This window comes from Cydia fagiglandana, chromosome 20 (assembly GCF_963556715.1).
Source record: "Cydia fagiglandana chromosome 20, ilCydFagi1.1, whole genome shotgun sequence".
NCBI classification, from domain to species: Eukaryota; Metazoa; Arthropoda; class Insecta; order Lepidoptera; family Tortricidae; genus Cydia; species Cydia fagiglandana.
Genome location: NC_085951.1, coordinates 1,018,642 through 1,031,927, shown reverse-complemented (window position 1 = coordinate 1,031,927; position 13,286 = coordinate 1,018,642). Strand labels below are relative to the sequence as shown.

The following is a 13,286-nucleotide window of genomic DNA, read 5'->3' as shown; positions in this document are numbered from 1 at the left end:
CTTACAATAAAAAAACATTGCGTGATGTAGTTCTGTATTTTTTATATATTGTTTATAGTCATTGGAGGAATGTGAGACTATGTTTTGCAAGCAAAAAAAAGTTGTGCTCCCTGCGTAATTTGCAAAAAACTACAAAAATTTCGGAGTTTTTTCAGTTTTTGCACTTTTATTAAAAAGTTATGGGTTTTTGGTCAAAACTTGCTATGTAACGTTAAAAGAACATTAAATTTGGAACAATTTAAGCCCATGTACAGCGCCGCATGTTAAATAGTTTATGAGATATGAAACTTTAAAAAAAGGGTATTTTTTTCCTTGGAATGAAATTTTTAGTTTTTCCTATATTTCAGGACAAATATCGGCACAACCGCTCATGCTATGAGATATATTGCAATAAATAAAGTTATAGCAAATTTAATTACCTTTCATTTAAGTGCAAGAAAGGGTCAATAAGTTCTACAGTTCTCTAGTTATCGTAAAAAAATGAAATTGCTATAATGAGGAAGGCAACTAATGTATTGTTTTTAAGGCATTGTCAAAATCCGTACAAAGGGCAGTACCATCGTCGAGAATGCCATCTACGATTAAGTTTTACCGGCCTTCTCGGATAGCAGCAGAGCGATGTTAGAGATCAACCATTTTTAAAATGCACTCCCCTCTTAAGCACTTCATTCATTCAGTAATGAAATCAAGATACAAACTGTAGTTTGGCTTGTTTTTAGGCTCCACTTTTTGGTCTTAGCCATTAATTGTAGTCCACGATACCGATTCTTATTTAAGAATTAGTTCTGGTTTTGATCTTGTTTTGATACGACCTTGACGATAGTTCACGGTGATTGGCGTGGTGTTGACGAAACGCACCGGAATCACGGATAGTCGTGTCAATAGATATCTAGCTGTCGCTTTTTAGTGCTCTTGGCTGTACTGTGAGTCGTGTTAATACAAGATCACGATAATATCCTGTATCGAATATAACCACAACAAATGGATACATCTGAATCAGCTACCATTACCCACTCTAAGTATACGTTTGTGTTATAATCTGCGGGTTTTAACTAGCAATATCCTATTACTAGTTAAATACTAATCAATCAGTGCGTCCTACCCGTCATGACCTACGGAGCCGAGACATGGACACTCACGGTAGGGTTGGTCCACCAGTTCAAAGTCGCTCAGCGAGCTATGGAGAGAGCTATGCTCGGAGTTTCTCTGAAGGATAAGATTCGTAACGAATATATTCGACAGAGAACCAAAGTTATCGACATAGCTCAAAGAATTAGCAAGCTGAAGTGGCAGTGGGCTGGCCATATCGCACGAAGAACCGACAACCGCTGGGATAAACGTGTTCTTGAGTGGAGACCGCGACTCGGCAAACGTAGTGTAGGACGCCCTCCGGCCAGGTGGGATGACGATCTGCGAAAGACTGCAGGCAGATGCTGGATGCGGCAAGCTGAAGACAGGGCGCTATGGCGCTCTTTAGGGGAGGGCTATGTCCAGCAGTGGACTAATATAGCCTGATGATGATGATGATGATGATCCTATTACTAAGAGTCTTAACTACATATAAAGATGTATAGATTGACAAACCAAATCGGGAATAGAAGAACTAAACGAAACACGTAGTATGTACTAGTTTTTATTCAGTAAGGTGTAATAAGTGTGTTTTAACATGATGCATGATCTGCCAAGCCGGGTAGATTGCATACATTTGTTACTTTCTAGCAATGAGATATTCTTTTAGCATAATTAGTTAATCATGTTAACATTGAGCTATATTTGGTTACGAATTACACATATAGGTACCTACTTAAATATCCAATTTGTAACTCAAAAACTTCAATATGTATTTGCCGTATTTTGTACTGACAAATGAGTCCAATTATTTTTATTTTTAATTGGTCCAGACTATAAATTCATTTGTACAGTAAAGACTGAAATAGTTATTTATAGTCACAACCCGTGGATTGACAACTCACTGAGCAGTAGCTCCACATACATTTAGCCTTAACAGCCATTGGAAAAGAATTTGCATTATTTGCAATATTCCGTGTAAATACGGTAAACCACTGAAGAAGTTATAATATACTGGTAACTCGACAAGACTGAGTCACATCCATGCCTATAGCACAAACATATACTAAGCGGGTGTAATGGTAGCTGATTCTGATGTATCAATTTGTTGTGGTTAGGATATTATCGTGATCTTGGATTAACACGACTCACAGTACACTCAAGAGCGCCAAAAAGCGACAGCTAGATATCTAATGACACAACTTCCAGTGATTCTGGTGCGTTTCGCCAACACCACGCCAATCTCCGTGAACTGTCGTCAAGGTCGTATCAAAACAAGATCAAAACCAGAACTAATTCTTAAATAAGAATCGGTATCCTGGACTACAATCAATGGCTAAGACCAATAAGTGGAGCCTAAAAGCAAGTCAATCTACAGTTTGTATCTTGATTTCATTACTGAATGAATGAAGTGCTTAAGAAGGGAGTGCATTTTAAAAATGGTTGATCTCTAACATCGCTCTGCTGCTATCCGAGAAGGCCGGTAAAAGTTAATCATAGATGGCATTCTCGACGATAGTACTGCCTTTTGTATGGATTTTGACAATGCCTTAAAACAATACATTAGTTGCCTTCCTCATTATAGCAATTTCATTTTTTTATGATAACTAGAGAACTGTAGAACTTACTGACCCTTTTTTGCACTTAAATGAAAGGTAATTAAATATGCTACAACTTTATTTATCGCAATATATCTGATAGCATGAGCGGTTGTGCCGATATTTGTCCCGAAATATAGGAAAAACTAAAAATTTCATTCTAAGGAAAAAAATACCCTTTTTTTAAAGTTCCATATCTCATGAACTTTTTAACGTGCGGCGCTATACGTGGGCTTAAATTGTTCCAAATTTAATGTTCTTTTAGCGTTACATAGCAAGTTTTGACCAAAAACCCATAGCTTTTTAATAAAAGTGCAAAAACTGAAAAAACTCCGAAATTTTTGCAGTTTTTTGAAAATTACGCAGGGAGCACAACTTTTTTTTGCTTGCAAAATATAGTTTCACATTCCTCCAAGAACTCCAAACAATATAAAAAAAAATATAGAACTACATCACGCATTGTTTTTTTAGGAGATTTTTTGATTTGACTGGTCTAAATTGTCAAACGTTAACATTTTGACTACCAGATTTACCGCATAGCTTACGGAACCGTCCATCGTCTACATGGGCTATCAAAGTCGAAGCACGATATTGTCCTAGACTTAGCACGTCTAGTAATAATAAATGAATCCATAGTCTCATAGCGAAGTCTCGACCAACACGTAGATAGAATCTCGCTGGGTGGTTGGATCGAGGGTCAGATGCAGAAAGCGGTAATTTTGGACACATCGCGTATAGTACGTCGATTCCTCACTCTGCGACCCTGACCACTGCCCTGCCCCGCTGCACACTAGGTTAGGTTTTTTATAATGTGTTTACATATTTTTTTCTAATGTTTTGTAAGTGTTTATTGTACTTTTATACTCACATTGTAAAAACTAGGGATGTAACGATACATGATTTTGCCGATACGATACCGATACCGATTATTGAAGTAAATAATCGGCGATACCGATACAGATACCGATATCAATGGCACAGTAGTTAGCTAATAGACATAACAAATAATGAATTATATGCTTATTATGCATAAAACATACAATATATTAATTAGACACTCGATTTTGTGAAGTGTGAAAAACTGTAAAACTAATAAAGATAAATGCCAAATAAAAATCAAAGAAAACATTTATTTAGGTAACCACCAAGCAATCAATGCAAAAGTAAATCCAAATCAGTAATTATAGTTCACTTTATGTAGTTTTTACCCGACTACGGCAACGCAAAAGGAGGGTTATTTGTTATGGAAACAAAGTGTATTCAAATTATTAGCAGCGTCATTCGTTTCGCACGCTTTTCAAACTGTACTATCGGCTGAATTTAAATCGGCGATGCCGATATATCGGTCTGCCGATATATCGGTCTGCCGATTATATCGGCCGATATATCGTATCGGTATCGGTATCGTTACATCCCTAGTAAAAACCCTAACCTAAGACCCAAATTAAATTAAGGAAATAATAAAATTAATAAATGAATCCATGATAATCACTATACATTATCAAACAAGGTCCCGCGCCGCGTCTGTCTGTCTGTATGCTGTATTACCTATACCTCAGGGTGAAAAAACTTGCATCTACATAAGCGTGCCAAATTTCCATTGCTTCAAACTCTTCAAAGTATCAAGGTTCACAGCATAATAGCAATGATTCGCGTTTTTGGGTACGACTACTCACGACGAGTAAATTCTTTTTGGACCCGAAAGGTGTTCCTGGCGTCCAAAAGGTTTAATAAGAGACTAGAGAGAAATTTTGAAATTTCTAGTACTTAGGTACAAAGATATATTGTGACTTTATGTGGATCAGACCAAGCCTACCTCAGGACAGTGACTCGCGGTGTGTAATCTATCCTTAAACACAGTTTAAGCCAATTAGAGAACGACTCATCGGTGCACGGCCAATTGCTTAACAGATATGACACTAAGAATACCTACGACTTCTAAAACAACAGGATTAACTGTCTGTCTGCAATAGAGTTATTTCTAGTTCAGTCTCAATCAGATACCGACTGCGACTAAAGCTCAAACTTATTTGAGAATGCCCTTTAAGAGCCCTTCAACGTGCACATTAGCGTCACTGCTAAATGATCGTGATTATTTTTAATTTAACGAAATATATTTAAAAAAACCGGGCAAGTGCGAGTCGGACTCGCGCACGAAGGGTTCCGTACCATAAGCAAAAAAAAAGGGAAAAAAATGCAAAAAGAAAACGGTCACCCATCCAAGTATATACTGAGTTACTGACCACGCCCGACGTTGCTTAACTTTGGTCAAAAATCACGTTTGCTGTATGGGAGCCCCACTTAAATCTTTATTTTATTCTGTTTTTAGTATTTGTTGTTATAGCGGCAACAGTGCCGTGTGGTTGCCGGCTTAAGAATAGCCCACTTCGTGCTTATCCGTGGATGTCGTAAAAGGCGACTTAAGGAGTAAAATGACAGTCACCTAAGTCAACTAGGGATTTCCAAGGAGGGTTAGCGTCAGGCAGGCGGCCGGTTGTAAAACTCATGCCAAATCCTTTTAGCAGCATGATTATCGGACTAAATGAGATGAGCGACAGGGCTAGGGCGTACCCCGCAGGCGACGCGCAGGGGCAGCACCCGGCTCCTGTGGGAAATGGACAAGGGTTGTCGCACCAGCCCGGGCGGGGGCGACGTAAGAAGCGAGCCCGGGAACCTAAGTATGTGAGATTGAGGTATGCCAGCTGGAATATAGGGACGATGACTGGGAAGGGGAGAGAACTTGCAGATGTAATGAAAAGACGAAGGATAAATGTAGCTTTTCTGCAAGAAACAAAGTGGAAGGGTGCGAGGGCTAGAGAGATTGGAGAGGGATATAAGTTTTACTACTGTGGGAGTGACGGCAGACGAAATGGTGTTGGGATAGCACTCGATCGCCATTTGAAACAGAATGTCACAAACGTTGACAGGAAGAGCGATAGAATCATCGCTATGAAAGTGATGTTAGAAAACGTCACACTCAATTTAATAAGTGTGTATGCCCCCCAGAGTGGATGTGACGATGTAGCGAAATAGAAGTTTTGGGAGGATTTTGACGCAGTGACCATGACTATACCAGCAAATGAGGAGATATATGTGGGAGGTGATTTTAATGGACATGTTGGAAGAATGAATGTGGGGTATGAAAGAGTGCATGGGGGTTTCGGTTTCGGAATACGTAATACGCAGGGTGAAGCATTACTACAAGCAGCTACTGCCTTGGACATGGCAATCGCCAATACCTGGTTCCAAAAAAAGGATGAACATCTGATAACCTACAAAAGTGGCAATCACACCACGCAGATCGATTATTTCCTTGTGAAGCGAAATAAGATCAACTGCATCAAAGACACAAAAATAATACCAGGAGAACACCTTACTTCACAGCACAGGCTGCTTGTAATCGATGTGAACATTAAAGTCCAGTCTCGTATGAGAACCGAAAGGCCCCCTGCAAAGATAAGATGGCATATGCTAGAGAAGAATGAATGTGCTATAAAATTTAAAGAACGTGTAATAGATAAAATGATAGAAATGAAAGGAATGGAAGGATTGAATGCAAACGAATGTTGGAACGAGATGGCAAATTGTATACGGAGAGTAGCAAAAGATGTGTTGGGAGAGTCGAAAGGGAAAGGTGTGATAGATAAGGAAACGTGGTGGTGGAATGAGGAGGTGCAGGAAGTATTAAAGAAAAAGAAGCAGGCATTTAAAGAATGGCAAAGTGTTAAAACTGGGCAGGAAATTGAGAAGGAAATAAAGAGGACAGAATATAAAGAATGTAAGAAGAAAGCAAAGCGTGCAGTTGCTATAGCCAGAACAGCAGCACAGGACCATTTGTACGAGTCTTTAGATAGTCCTAAAGGCGAAAAGCAGCTGTACCGCCTAGCCAAAGCGAGAGAAAGAAGTTCCCGGGATATGTCTCATATAAAATGTGTGAAAGATGATGCAGGTAAGGTGATTACGAAAGATGAAGCGATAAAAGAACGTTGGAAAGCCTACTTCGAAAGGTTGATGAATGAGGAAAATGAATGGAACAGGGTGCTACAGCACAGGATGATAAATCTGGGTGTAGTGAAAGAAATATGTATGGATGAAGTAAGAACGGCTGTGAGAAGTATGAAAAATGGGAAATCTGTAGGACCAGACGATATACCAGGAGAGGTATGGAAGTTACTGCGTGAGGATGGATGTAAGTGGCTGACTTTGTTCTTCAATAAGTTGTTGCATGAAGAAACCATTCCCGACGAATGGTGCGACAGTTTGATGGTGCCCATTTTTAAAAACAAAGGGGATGTACAAGAATGCAACAACTATAGAGGAATAAAGCTCATGTCACATAGCATGAAAGTATGGGAAAAAGTGATAGAGAGACGCCTGAGAGATGAGAGTGATATAACACAAAACCAGTTCGGGTTTATGCCGGGGAGAGGTACAACAGACGCCATTTTTGCACTTCGCCATCTGTGCGAAAAATACAGACATGCCAAAAAGAACCTGCATATGGTGTTTGTTGACCTCGAAAAAGTATACGACCGAGTACCCCGAGAGGTTTTGTGGTGGGCTCTGAAAGAGAAATGCGTGCCTGGGAAGTATGTAGAGCTAATCCGGTCAATGTACAACCGATGCTGTACACGCGTCCGGTCAGCTGCTGGCACCACCGACAAGTTCAGTGTCACGGTAGGCTTGCACCAGGGATCGGCTTTAAGCCCTTACCTCTTCCTGCTTGTTATGGACGCTCTGTCGTCAGACATACAGGAGGAGGCACCCTGGTGTATGCTGTTTGCCGATGACATTGTGCTTGTTGGTGAAAACGAACTCGAGGTGCAGAGCAGACTTGAGAAATGGCGGCAAAAATTGGAGAATGATGGCCTAAAGATCAGCAGATCTAAAACGGAACACATGTTCTGCGATTTTGGCGGTCTCTCCAGTTTTGCTGCCATAGAACTCGACGGCGTTACACTGCCGGTCTGCTCCGACTTTAAGTACCTCGGTTCGCTCGTACAGTGCGATGGCGATATTGACCGTGACGTGAAAAACCGGATTAGCACAGGATGGATGAAATGGCGACAGGTCACGGGAACCATTTGCGACGCCCGAATGCCTCTTCGGTTGAAGGGTAAAATTTATAAATCAGTCATAAGACCTGTCGTCATGTATGGATCAGAGTGTTGGGCCCTAAAGGTGACGGATGAAAAGAGATTGCATGTAGCGGTGATGAGAATGTTGAGATGGATGTGTGGCGTGACGAGAATGGATAGGATAAGGAATGAGTATATAAGAGGAAGCCTGAAAGTTGCACCCATAACAGAAAAAGTAAGGGCAAATCGCCTAGCGTAGTACGGGCATGTGATGCGGAGGGATGAAAGTCATGTGACGAGAAAGGTATTACGAATGAATGTGGAGGGAAGTACGAGGAAAGGAAAACCGAGGAAAAGGTGGATGGACTGTGTGAGAGATGATATGAAACGAATGCAAGTGAATGATGAAATGACGGGCGACAGAGAGGTGTGGAAGAGAAAGACTTGCTGCGCCGACCCCAAGTGAATGGGACAAGGGCAAGAGAATGATGATGAGCGGCAACAGAAATACATCATCTGTGAAAATTTCAACCGTCTAACTATCACGGCTCGTGAGATTCAGCCTGGTGACAGACAGACGGACAGACGGACGGACGGACGGACGGACAGCGAAGTCTTAGTAATAGGGTCCCGTTTTACCCTTTGGGTACGGAACCCTAAAAAAAGGGGCCGCTACGGACTGTATTGTGTATTTATATATGTACCTTTTGAATACATCAGACTAGTTTTATGTTGCTGGATTCGTCGATCTATGAACTCAAAACAAAAACGGCCGTTTTAACTTTGGACGCAACAGAGGAAATAAAGCCTACAAGAAAAAACAAAAAGATATCGCAAGCCGTGCGAATCTTGCGATACGATACAAAATATAACTAATTTATTCTACGAAAGTGGCCTCCGCGTGGGTTTTAACATTTTACCTCAATAACTTTGAAATTATATTTCTGTTTAAAATTTAGCTCGCCACGTCCCGTGGCTATACCGCTAGCTCGCTGGGAATTGTATTGGGTGTTGAGAATTGTCCTATATTGGATGATCTAATAACGCCAGATAGACATCTTTATACAACATCTATGTACAATAAGATTTATGAATTTTCAATGAACAGTGTGAAATTGTGGATGGTGATACCACCAAAATAAATTACGTGTATGCAAAAATAAATAAGTGTGACTTAAGCAATACATGTATAATGAAATTTATAACATGTCTATAAGGCTTTTAACTAGGCTAAGCCTGTATCTAGGGCATTTGCATGCTCGACTAAGACGGTTTGTAACGCACGCAAACGAACTGATTAACTTTAAATATGGTGCCGATAGCTGTCATCCCACAGATTTGTGGAGAATTAATGCTTGTCCTTACTTTTGACGCTGATTACTTCCAGGGACAACTAGTGAACTATACTATGTATCTTTAGGTATATAAATAAAAGTAAACAAACTATTTGTACATTTTCGGGTAGTTGTAACATTTATTGGTTAACCAACTAAATACAAAAGCGCCTGGATCAGTCATTGAACGACCTGACTTCAACCTACATTATTTGATCAATGTTTTCATCTACCCCCAACTGGCTTAAGGAGCCATGACGGTAGATTTTGTTTACCTTTATTTAAATAGGTAAAGATACAGACCATGGTATAAGAATATACTCCGCCTGGTACTCTCTTCCCGTCTTTTCTAGGTCACCTGACTGACACAAGCCTACGTCATCATGCGACAGCGCTATATGATAATATGCGATAGCGCTATATATAGCGGCCATGTTATTGTGACGTAGGCTTGTGTCAGTCTGGGAAGAGAAGACCATGTTTTATTAGAGTATGATAGCAAAGGATAATTATTATTATATTATTAACCGCATTTTAACTTTGACAGACTTTCGTGAATCATGAATAACGCCATAAGTACCAACTTTATGTAAGTACCGGTTTATTTATATGTTAAACACAACTTGCGAAGTGTTGATAAGGAAACCACATTCCTGAGAAACTCTTGAGTAATATCAATTAGAACGGGGGAAAATATATATTAGCGTGAGTCCAAAACGTCGTAAATGCATGAACCTTGTATGAAGATACGACATTATGTTTTTATGGCAGGAATACTATTAATAAACAAAGAATTTTACTTTCCTTTGAACGGAAAAACAACTCTAATAGAGATTAGGTTTTATCGAAGTAAAGTGTAGGTAATTTTACTATCTTTATACCTAGTACGTAGGCCTAGTTTAAATAATTGCGGTAAGAAGAATCGATGCTCGAAACTAGACAATCACGGTTGAGAGAACCAATCCTAAGGGCTAATACAGAAGGACTTCAACCCGACTACCAATTTGTATGGGAACGGCACGCCAACTCCAACGTCGGCGTGTAGATCTAATGTACCATCCGCTCCGCGATTGTTGCGCCATTTATGGTCCTAGCTTCGGCTTATAGCTGGGGCCATAACTGGCCACGCCTCATTAAACAAGCACCTATTTACCCTACGTGTTACAGTTAGCCCCCTCTGCAGAGCATGCATGGAGGCAGAGGAGACAGCCGCCCACGTCATTCTCCAATGCCCAGGAGTGGCAGAGAACCGGGCACAACACCTCGGCTCACCGGGGTCTCTCCCAGAAGTCGTCGGCAACGTCAAGGGTCTGCTAGGTTTCTTGGTAGAGTTGGGTTGGCAAGAATAGTGCCGCCAACCGATCACGCAAAATAGGCGCAATATGACATCGCGTTGCGGAAACCAAGCGCGCGAGAACCTATAACCTAGGATCCTAGCTAAATTGGTTGTTCAATACTTACGCTATAGGATTTCCAATTTACGTAGCAAGAACCCTAAATGGCATAACAATCCCGTGTGGCCCTAAAAGCTTAATACATTTTATAGCTGACAGCGGTCAGTAATGGATATTTTGGGTATCAGAATCTTGTATATGGGTAAATAATTTCACGGTTTTCACACATGTTTTCCTCTTGATTGTGGTTTTGATGTTATTTAAACAAGTCTTATGTATAATTTTGCGGTTATGGTAATCATATGTGGTTTTCCTTAAAGTTAAGGACTGATACTGAAAGGTAATGTTAGTTAAGGAAATTCGTGTTACGTAAGAAGCGTTAGTGGAGTATGCATAAGTCGTGCGATGCGACTTTCAAACCAAAAGTCGTAAGGTCGAACCCGAACTCGTATGTACAAACAGTATGTAAGGTGATGCCTTATGCCTTTTGTAATAAGCTTTAAGAACACTCAGTTAACAGTGTGGGTGATGGTACCAATACTAAGTTACTTGAAACTTATGTACGAAATACAAATTGCTTTTGTGGGGGAAAACAGTGGAATAGGCCTAATATAATATAATAATAAGGCCTACTGTTCTGTGTTGGAAAGTTATATTATTCGTAATAATGAGTGCCTGTGCCTCCTTGGTATGTGTAGTACTGTTGATATTAAATAAAAATTATCACAAAAATAATGACACAGTGGGAAATACAAATAAAGTGAGTGTAATATTGAAGGAGTTTCCCTATTATATTTGTCATATAACAACAGGGACTATAGGGTTTTCATAACCAGAATTGAGGTATTAAAATTGTTGAAACTGATGTTGTTACTAACTTAACAAATTCCCTAATACCACAAGCCTCACCAAGATCTCACAAGTTCACAACCTACTTAACCCTAAATAAAACACTTTAAAATAACAACACTTACCCTCTCCTCCAAATGTGTGACACCAGCCAAGCTTTGATAAAACGTTGGTGTGTCCAACTCCTGTACCGCATTGGCCTTCCCCGACAGCAACCATTTTGACAGCACCGTTGCGTCCTTGTGAATCAATAGCCATGAACGGAACTGCTCAAATGTCACTTTGTCGTTCGGTCCGAACAGGCTGGTAAGTATTTCAGCACTACGGTGAGCTCCGGTAAAGGGTAATGATATGTTTTCCATGTGCAAGGCACTGGCAAAGTCCCATTTGTATATGTAGGTGCCATTGTCTCCCTGATTGTTGACATATAATGTCCACAAAAATCTGAAAGAAGGGACTGTATGAGTTAATTAATTAGTTATAAATGCGAATCAACTTTTTGACTGACACAAATCTGTCCACATCATTTAAACTTTGTTGTAAAATTTCTCCTTTAAATAATGTCTTTTCTGTGTTTCAGTTTATGGTGTATATCAATACATTCAAGGCCGCAACTGTTAATTCTAATAAATAGAAACTAAGTATATTAGTAGCCTGATTTCTTGGAAACTCCAGAGACATTTTGAGTAATCCAAGAGACACTCAAAACTGTCCATCAAAAAAGTTGATTCATCCATAAATGTGTGAAGTATTCTTTGCAATCAAACCTAAGAATATAAATATGAAAGCGAATTAATTAGTCTTGTCAGCACAATAGAATATATGTAAATGTGGTGAAAAGCATTACATAATGCAGCATAAGCAAGTTAATAACTTACATAGTTAATAACCAAAACAATATGATACAATACAATTAAACACTGGAATAAACTGGTTTTCGAGTGTCAGGATGTTGATAAAGGATGAGGAAGATAGTAATGTTTATAGGGTAATACAATAAACATTAACTTAATTTATTACTTTGCAATACATTTTATTAAGCTTATGTTTATATCACTTATGTTTACAGTTTAAAGTTACGTCAATAAGTTGTTATTGACGTATAATTTGAGCTTTCTTCACGTCTTAGCAACAACACAACATTTGTAAACATTACATTGCACCACTAACAGGAAAACCAACATAAATAATGAGGTAAGATACTGATCATGGGAAAGTACAGTAAGAAAAATAGGGATAAAGGGATTCTTACTTGATTTTCTCCTCTATGTTCCCCTTAGTAAGGACCACGATCCCACACAGCAGCTCCTTAAAGGCAATTCCTCTCTTGGTGCCGCCGCAGGCCTGATACAGCCAGTCCGCGACCTCATAAGGCACTCCGTCGCTCAAAACTTCGCGAACAAACGCCTCCAAGCTCAAGGACGTCCCGTTCGCGCCGGCACATCTCTTGAACGCTTCGCGAATACGCCTCAACTCGCTATCAGACACTGCAAACAATGATACGCGATTCAAATAAACTCAATTCATCTTCGACGCACTAAACTTTGAACACCACGCATACCTCGTTTCACTGCATCCTCGTAAGATATAAAACAAGGTTTTGAGTCTTTCGCACCCATATTCGCGGGTTTTCAGCAATCATAACATTTTTAAAACGGTAATAAACACAAAGAAAGAGAAAATATTACAGCTGACAGCTCACGTCGTATGATCCGTAGCCATATTGAATATTTTTATTTTTTTTCCTCGACCACATTCCGACTGGTTTTGCGATTGGCCGATTTTGCACGTTCCGTTTCACGTTATCGAACTCTGTAAATCAATGAAAGAGCACTTTTAAGTGATTGTTATCAATACAAATAAAAATAAACAAATCTTGTTTTATAATAAAATTAATATTTAATACTTTGAGCTACCAAATCATGTACTTAAATAATTAAATCAATTTATTCCGCAGGAGGAAAT

At 39.6% G+C, this 13,286-nt stretch overlaps 1 protein-coding gene across 1 annotated transcript in view; it reads right to left on the bottom strand.

Annotated features, from left to right (window-relative positions):
- Nucleotides 1-13,028, bottom strand: part of LOC134674842 (ubiquitin carboxyl-terminal hydrolase 32) — a gene marked incomplete at its 3' end in the record, with an annotated part of 64,990 nt that extends 51,962 nt beyond the window's left edge. Inside the window, 3 exon segments of the mRNA XM_063532996.1 lie at nt 11,447-11,765; nt 12,574-12,808; nt 12,883-13,028. Coding sequence (XP_063389066.1) covers nt 11,447-11,765; nt 12,574-12,808; nt 12,883-12,940 — 612 coding nt within the window.
- Nucleotides 13,029-13,286: the final 258 nt, after the last annotated feature.